The sequence below is a fragment of the Lactuca virosa genome, chromosome 4 (genome assembly GCF_052849685.1).
Source record: "Lactuca virosa cultivar CGN04683 chromosome 4, Lactuca_virosa_CGN04683_v6, whole genome shotgun sequence".
Taxonomy (NCBI): domain Eukaryota; kingdom Viridiplantae; phylum Streptophyta; class Magnoliopsida; order Asterales; family Asteraceae; genus Lactuca; species Lactuca virosa.
The window spans coordinates 495,385,737-495,395,166 of record NC_136429.1 but is presented as its reverse complement, the minus strand read 5'-3'; the positions used below and the strand labels follow the sequence as shown (position 1 = coordinate 495,395,166).

Here is a 9,430-nt window from a genome sequence, read left to right as displayed (position 1 = left end):
TTATGCTAACTTTTTAAAAAGTTATGTAGACTAACATTTCAACGAACAAGTTTATTAGGTTTTTCTATTTTTTTAAGAAAGAAAAAACTCAAATATATCATTTGGTTTCATAAACATTATATTTATATATTTGTGGGTGTGAGGACTTATTAGAGAGTAGAGACTCAGAAAAATAGTATTGGAATTTTATGTAAATAAAAAGAAAATGTTTTAATACAAAAGCAAGCGTGCCTATGTGTGTTTAAGATATTGTAAGGTTGTCGGTTATCAATACAATAATCCAAGATGAAGATAAATATAATATAGCGGAGACAAGTTTCAGTAGAGAATATTCTATTTTCGGTTTTAAATGATTTTTTTTTTTTTTTTTTTTTTTTTTTTTTAATACAAAATAGCAAGTTACGTATTTTTTTTTTTTACTTTCTGAATTTTATAATGAATAAAATAAATATCTATCTTACTATTTAGAGTAAATTACACGAAAGGTCTTTATGGTTTGGGGTAATTTACACGTTTGGTCCCTAAATTATTTTTTTAACTTGACAGGTCCCTACAGTTTGTTTTTGTTGCGTGTTTGGTCCCTATCTTACCTAAAAAGACCATTTTGTCTTAATTTATTTAAATAATGTGAGGTAGGTAAGGTAATGTGAGATGGAAGTCGGGTTGGGGGTGTGTTTATTTAACTCGAATCGTCTCTCGTACAGGTGTCAAAATGCACGTTCAGTCCCTATTTTTAAAAATTAACTCGGACCGTCCCTCGTCAGTTTAAAACTTACACGATTCATCCCTCCGGACATAAAAAGACCATTTTGCCCTTATTTATTTCTATTTTGATTTATTTTCTATTTATTTGTTATTTCTTAATTCTTTATTGATTGTTTATTATAAAAAATATTATTATTTCCTTTTTAAAAAAAATGGCCCTAAACCCTCCCTTCAACCAGGTCACTGGAAAATGTTGGTCAAAAATATCATGTCCGACCACCAGCCACCTCCGGCCACCAGCCTACTTCCGACAACCAAACCAAACCAAATCAAATCTGAAAACCAAGAATTAAAACCTAAAAAACTAGAAATTTCAAAATCGACCAGAAATCTAAAACCCCAAACCTTAAAATCAAACCACTTCCAATTGAAAAACCTAGCCCTCATATATGAAAACACACTTGCATAAATCGAGTGACGATTGTGAATTAATTGAGCAGATCTATGAGTGAGGTTTTGAGAGATTGGGCTTGAGACGACGACGATTGAGAGATTCGCCAGAAGGAGTAGCCATTTGTGACGGGTTCAAATGTGGTGATGGCAGAGTTCAGTGGTAATGATGACGTTCACTTGTGATGGAGGAGTTAGTGGCTTGCGGTGGTGGCTTGGAAAACCTATCCCTCGCCAGAAACCTGCAGATGAAGTCAGTGGCTTGCGGGGAGGATGGTGGTGGCTTGGAGGCGATGGCGATGATGATGACCAGTGACTGACCGATCACCTTCTCAGATGAAGGTGGAGAAACAGGAAGGGGGAGTTAGGATACTTCTAGAGTTCCCCCAGAAAACCCAGCCAAAACCACCACCACCAGAGGGTGTAGACGATGATGATGACTGGTCATCGACAAGTTGGTGATCTCCTTTTTCCTTCTTATGAATGTGTGTGCGCTTACGTTAACAGTTAAAAAGTGGTGGATGGGTTGGGAAAGTGAAGGGTAGGGGGTTTTATTTTTTCTTATTGAAAATCTTAATAAAAATCGAATTAATTGAAAAATAAAAACATAAGGGTATTATGGTCATTTCAAATCTGGAACGGACTAAGTTCGCAATAAAATCGTGTTTTAGGGATGAAGCGTGTAAGTTTTAGACTATCGAGGGACGGTCCGAATTAATTTTTGAAAATAGGGACCGAACGTGTATTTTCGCACCTGCACGAGGGACGATTCGTGTAATTTACTCGTTTATTTAAATAATTTAAAAAATCAATAACAAAATAGTCTTTTCATGTAAGACCATGACCAAATGCGCAACAAAAACAAACAGTAGGAACCTTCCGAGTTAAACAAATAAGTTAAGAAACCAAACGTATAAATTACCCCAACCCATAGGGACCATTCATGTAATTTACTCTACTATTTATGTGAAAGTAATCTCTTTGACAGATAAACATTGAACTACATTACATACCGAATAAAAATAGCAACAAAAACCAAATGAAATTATTTAATTCAAATTTACATAAACATAATCCCTACCATCTATCTCAATCTTACTTCATATCCTTATTACATATTATATTATAAAGACAAAGAAAATATAACCCAACGAATATCACCTACAAAAAATTGCTAGATTTTCTAGCAATTTCTTATACGTAAAATTCAACATGATTTATTTTAATTTATGAATTGAAATGTTGAAGTAAAACACAATGTACACGGCGCTCAAAATCACGCTCTACCTATGCAAATGTTACTTTTCATGGTTATGTCTTATGTGCTGTTATGTGAGTTTTGCGATTTCGACTAGTAATTTATGTAGGGCTTGAGGTTTTGAGAAAAAAGGGGAGTGATCAGAAGCTTTGATACGGAATACCTTTTCAGGTGGGGATTCGTTTATCATGCTTTGTTGTAAGGCGATTGGAATGGCATTGTCATCTGGTGTTTCTATGTAGAATCTTCTCACTTTTCCGTAGTTGGAATCGGAAAGAGAGAGTTTCTCTAGAACTGGTGGGAATGGAATCGGCCTCATGGAAACAGACGCTAATGCTACATCCTGGAATCACAAATTTGGATGCGTCAAACGGAAAAAGGTCAGTGACTTTTTGGTACAAATTAACTTTCTCAACAAGGGTGTTTACGTAATTACGTCTTTTTGAGTCCCTATTCAAGCTTTTTAAAAAAGGAAAAATGAAACGTTGTCCCATTGACACAAATTTGGATTGATGTAACCTTTATGTTTTCGACATCATTTGGAATAGAATAAAATTTTTGTAATTTTTGAATTAAACAAGGATCGTTTCTGAGATTTTCTAAAATGTAGGGATCAATTTTGTAATTTTAAGAGGCTTTAATCTCATAAAAGGCCTTATATTCTGTGTTTTTTTTTTCAGATTAAACCGCAACTTTATTTTTTTCATGAAAAAGACCTCGCATTTTTTTTTATTTTCTCCGATCTGGCCTTTTTAGTCATTTTTCTCTTAAAAAGTTGTAAAATGTGAGGGTTTTTTCAGGAAAATTTAAAAAAATTGAGGATTTATTTCGAAATATTTAGAAGGTTGAGGGTTTTTGTCGGAAAAAAAAGAGACAAAGTTGAAGGTTTTTTCGGAGAAAATGAAAAACTATAAGGTCTTTTTCATGAAAAAAAATAAAGATAATGTTTAATCCGGAAAAAACACAAAATATAAGGTTTTTTTATGAGATTAATCCTTTTAAGAAACATGAAAATTTCTGTAATTACACTATTCCATAGAGACCATTTCTGGGAATTCCATATTTAGAAGGGGACCATTTCTCTAGTTTTATGATACATAAGGACCATTTCTGTAATTTTCCATTTAAGCAGGGACCATTTATACAAAGATTTTATAATACAGGAAGCAGGGACTATTTTTAAAAAATATTTGATACTGTAAGGACGAAAATTGTAATTAACCTAAAATGGCCACAATAGTATATAACTACAGGGACAAAAACAAGTAATTATACCATTTTAAAACTATAAGGACTAAACATGGCATTTTTATAGATTATATTATTTAAGTGCAGGTTAGCACAATGGCAAGGAGCATGTTAGCATAAAGGCATGCCTAATCGGTAGCAATTGTTGTGTATATACAATGTGTTAATAAGGGCAATAAATTTTTGTATAATTCAACTTTTTGGGGATATTTTAGATGATGGATGACAAGGGCGTTTACGTCTTTTTGTCTCATTGACAATCATAGTCAAATACATATCAAATACAGTAGTATTGAGCTATACCTTGGGAGGACTGTGATTGAATAGAAGGTCCTTTAAGAGCATTTTGTCAAGATCAATTGCAGTTGGAGGCAAATTATTCCCATTTGCATAGATGAACTTTTGAGCTTGACGCATGAGATCATTTGTATTTTCCTGCAAATATAATTTATACATTGAAATATTCTTAAACTTATAACAAAAGAAAGATTAAAGGGTAGAAGAAATTATATATATTGAGGAACAAACCTTTTGTGAGAACATATCAAGAGTACTTTGACCACTTTTCAACATAGAAGCAGCGATAAATATAGCTTTAGAAATTTTAGATGGAAATAGCTCCATTGCATATGATATACATGATCCACCAAAGTCATGGCCTACCAAAATCACCTGCGTGGATTAAGAAATAATGATTTGGATTACAGATGTAAGAGATGAAAATAGAAGTGAATTTGTGGATAAGATCATAAGAAAGTAAGAAACCAACCTTCTCTTCATCTGTGAGCTTTTCCAAGAAATCTATGAGTGGTGTTACATACTGTGAAAGACTTTTGATGCTATTGGTGTCAAACAAATCGATTCCAGAACCAGTTAAATCAATTGCAGTAACTTTGAATTTACATTCTTCTAAAAGTGCAATTGTTTTATACCAACACCAGGCTCCAAATCCACCTCCATGAACAAGGACTATGTGGCTTGTCTCCAGTTCATCAAGATTTAGATCCTGTGAACAAGAACAAGAATTTAAGTATTGGAGTAAGTTTCATAGGCCATTTCAAACTAATAAATGATCTGTATGTAAGTATGTAACTAGAAATTTAAGTTTTAAGTTTTAACATCAGGAAAGACAATAGAATGTCCTACAGACAACCAAATAATCACACATATACATAATTCATAACATTTATGAGAGTCACAGGTAGGTAAGTAATCATATTGATTAGATATTTAGATTAAAAAGTTGCATACTTTTTTGCACTACCTAACACAAACATTCAATTAGCAATACAACAAATGAGGACTTTTATCTTTGTTTGCTGATTCTGGCTCCTATTCTGATGAAACCAGAAAAAAATTACATCTTCAGCACCCCAAAGTTCTAGTTATTTGGACACTGAACAGAATCTACAGGCTCAAGTAATGACAGAAAACAGGATTAGAAGTGGACATTTGTGCTGCCGACAAATCTCAGACCAGATTTTTGATCATGAAAGAACTACAAAACGACATACAAGTTACAAAATCCGCTTATTTGCCCCAAAAGGTCTTTGACCTATTGATAGAGTTTTAAGATCAACAAAATGAATAAACGAAAGAAGATGTGAACAGCAGTGATCTGCATGTTTTGGCAATTTGACGGTTGTTTCTCAAGTGAATCTCCCTAATTTCACCGGAATGACAATCGGAATATCATAATGTTTGTGAATTAAAATCAAAATAAGCATCAATTGCGTATAATTAACCAAAATTCGTGATCGGAGACAGCAACCAGACCTGATTAAGGAGCTGCTGAGGAGGAAACAGAGGATCAGCAACCGATCTAGGCCTAGTACTAGAACTCCGAGGGAGAGGATTGTGACGTTTGGAGTTCGCAGAGCCAGGAGGATGTCGGAGAGAAGTTGATCGATCGAAAGGCAAAACACCGCCATTTTGCTGGAAAAGGAGAGCGGCAGCGATTGCATGTTCATGAATCATAGCATCATCAAATTTCTCTCTCTTACTAGAAAGAGATCGAACGCGAGACCATCGATTGCTTGAATTGCTATTGGCTGATGTAGTTGATTGATTTGTGACGCGTTTCGAATGGTTTTTCCTTGGTGGCGATTCAGTTGACAAGCATATACCCATTGTCGTTGATACCTTTTTGATTCAATGCATCAAACGAGATAGAGAAGTAGAACTTATGTATGAAGAAAAAAGCGTTTCAACAATGGCGGAGAAGAGAGAGAGCGGCTTCGCTGCGGAAGTTCGTGAGAAAGCGCAGTAGCCTTTTGCTTGCAACTGCTTATTGATGGGCGTTGCTTTTTTATTTATTAAATATTTTCATTTTAAAATATGTTTCCTTCTTGTCGGATTTTATTATCCAAATATGTATTTTAATTATGGATTTGGATATCTAAAAATTTTGGGTTTGGATTTTTGGAGATCGGAATTTTTGAGTTTTTTTTAAACTAATTAATCAATATAAATAGATTTATTCACTAACATCCTATTTTGAAATCATATATACTAGATTATAACCCGTCTTAAACGCGGATAACATCAATTAAATACACATTACATTAATGGGTGACATTGTCTTTGGTGAATTTTTAATAAAAAAATGTTAGTTAGATTCATTTTAGAGTTTTGAACCAAACTTATTAAATAAAAATATTTAATATTTATATTAAAACAATTTGGTTTTTTAATACAGTAATTTTTAACATAAATGATCTATGTGATCTTTGTTTTATCACAACATAATGTGACTTCTTGATTAAAACATGTTGTGTAGTAGCTTTATGAATTGACTTTGTTCAGTGTACCAACCCTCATAAATGCTCATATGGCTCTTTTCATATTGGCCCTGTAAAATCAAAAGCAACAATATGTTGTAATATGTACCAATAACGTTAAATTCTACAAAGAAATTCGATAATCATTATAATTAAAGTTCATTGTCATAACCATAAACATCAAATTCGGACATTGTAATTTGGTCAACTTCTAAAGTATTTTTTTTCCTTATAAGAATTAAACTACGATTTTTCTGGCTACACCTAATCACGTATACATATCTTCCAATCAAAGAAAATTATTACAAAAAAACATGTTATGAACAAAAATATAATATTAGTTTCATAATTTGTCAAAGGTTAACACTAATAAATAATAATGAACTTTAACAAATCTTGCATTTTGGTCATTGTATCCAACTAACAAATGAAATTCATTTTTGATGATTGATTCAAGAAGTGCATCCATGACTTCTTGTAGCTGAATTTAGGGAAATGTTAAGACCTACTGAGATATGAGGAAACGGTCTGTGAGGCTACGGTTAGTTTCTGGAGGGCAATATAAATTCAAAATCGTTAGCACATATCTTTCTTATATGCTTCAATTATCAAATTTAGATCAAACTTATCAAAATCAAATTAAAAAATAAAAAATAAACCCAGATATGTAACATAGCAATCAAACAACATATTTTTCATAGAAATAAAATATCACAAATCTACAATTTACACGTTATATAATATTCTTAAATTATATCTTACCTTTTCATCATTAATGGTCACTAACACCTCTTTTTGTCTTACTGTTGTGACATGCATCTATATCGAAAATAAGAGAAAGAACTATAGAGAATGAATGTTGACAGAGTGACGCTTCTTTGAAAATGCAGCAAAATTCTTCATTTACACTTGATTTAACAATAGAAAATAGACAAATTTATAATCATAAAAGTATGCTTAATTCAACAAATTTGTTATCAAAATTAATGGAAAACTGAGTTTCTTGAAGAAACAAATCAAATACACAAAAACGAACAAAAAACAAAGAATGAAGCAAAGACAATTTGAAGAGCATGTCAGAATGGTATGATCAATATAGTTGTGGTTAATCTTTTCTCCTCTTCAAGCTGATAAGTACAAGTGACTAGAGAAAACAAATTTATAATCATAAAAATATGGTTAATTCAACAAATTTGTGATAAAAGTTAATGGAAATATTTTTTGTTGAAATAATCAATTATTAAGTATGTAGGATATTACCACTAAGGGATTTATAGTTTGGCATCATCCTCAAGCTTCAATAAAAGCATCAATTAATACTCATCACTTTCAAGTAAAACTCTCTGCAATTTAAACTTAATTATAGTAAATATAATCAATAACATTATAAAAATGTAAGGTTAAGAAGAAGTAGATACAGTTATTGAGTTAGATAGTTGGAAATCGAGTAATTGGAATTTAACATGTATAAGACCGGTTATTACTTTCAAAATTAGAAGTATTTACTATATTAATAAGATTTAAATACAAGGTGACTATTTTGCCCTTGATGAATTTTGATACTATCGATGTACACTGAGAAAGAAATAGAATAATTAAAAAGATATATCATGTTGATTTGCAAACATATAGGATGGTCAATGCATAAATTATGACTTTAAATTTTGTGAGGATTTGAATTTTGAATTTTGAATTTTATTTTAGGGATAGAGGAAATTGGTGAAGGTTTGAGCAGAAACATTGATGGACATCGTGTTTGACCAAACATTGGTCAAGATGACGTAAACAATTTGATCTAGAGGTGGAAAATGTATAAGTGAAACACAAGCAAAAGTATTTATTGCGTTAGATGATGAAATAAAGTTTCTCTTTTAGACATAGAATTCAATCTTCTATTTTGTAAATGTAAGCGTCTTAGTCTTTGCCTATCTCTAGCGTCATTGTAATGAGTTTTATTATTTACATCTATAAAATTATAGGAAATCATTAATATCTAAAAAATAATAATATTTCAATGGTAAATGTTTACTAATAAATTTATCAATAAATTCACAAGGAATTATAAATAATTGTTTTAGAACGGTTAAAAGATTTATAAAAGTTTACAATTTCATAAAAAGGGGTAGCTTTTTAATATTTATATTGAAGTTGTAATAAATAACATTGTAACAATGTTGACAAATTTACATTCAAACGGAATCATAGAGTAAAAATGATTAAAATTCTAAATTCATTTGAGTTTAAACCCAAAAGACAAACAAATGAATAATTCAACATTTCATAAAATCCAAAGTGTATTCAAATTATCAAAATTCTAACCCGAAAAACGAATATTATGAAACAAAGTCATCGAAAACCAAATCCAATAACCAAATAGTATGTAAACATAATATGAAATCAACAATACTCATATCACCCAACTACTCAAATAAAATCATGAACATCATATATTATTTTTCTTTATTTGGAATTAACAATTTTGACTTGCCTTCCCCAGAAGTATGAACTATCATTGATGTTGATGACCGTTTGGTTAAGGACATTGTTTCCAAATTATCAACATCATAAACATCTTCCAGATTGTTTTTTAATTCTTCATGTCTAGATACTTTTTTTAGGATGTCCACTTAGTGCACTTGTTGCAGTACTTTTATCAAGATTTGAAGCGGGTGTGACGTTATCATCAGTAAACGAAACAACATCATAAATGTAGAAAATAAATGTGTATGTAAATCTAAAAGTTAATAATATTTTAAAGTATTTAAAATATTAGATTTAGTTATATTATATTTAACACCTTCAAATTTAATGTGTCTTGAGATCCGAATACTGCCGATAAAACATTAAACGAATCGGATTCCGGCGCCTACATTTGTAGTACATAGAAATATATTAGTTGATCAACTGAAATATAGAGAATGAAATTTAATAAATGTAGTGTTTATAGTATTCTTTGTAAAAGAATGTTACATGTTTGATGTTAAAAAAA

At 31.2% G+C, this 9,430-nt stretch overlaps 1 protein-coding gene across 1 annotated transcript; it reads right to left on the bottom strand.

The window, feature by feature from the left end:
- Nucleotides 1–2,067: 2,067 nt before the first annotated feature.
- Nucleotides 2,068–5,955, bottom strand: LOC145109320 (putative methylesterase 11, chloroplastic). Its single transcript, XM_079046470.1, has 5 exons — nt 5,438–5,955; nt 4,431–4,667; nt 4,190–4,333; nt 3,965–4,096; nt 2,068–2,756 (listed from the first exon to the last, which is right to left on the bottom strand). The coding sequence occupies exons 1-5, from the start codon at nt 5,789–5,791 to the stop codon at nt 2,484–2,486; spliced, it is 1,140 nt and encodes a 379-aa protein (XP_078902596.1). The 5' UTR covers nt 5,792–5,955; the 3' UTR covers nt 2,068–2,483.
- Nucleotides 5,956–9,430: the final 3,475 nt, after the last annotated feature.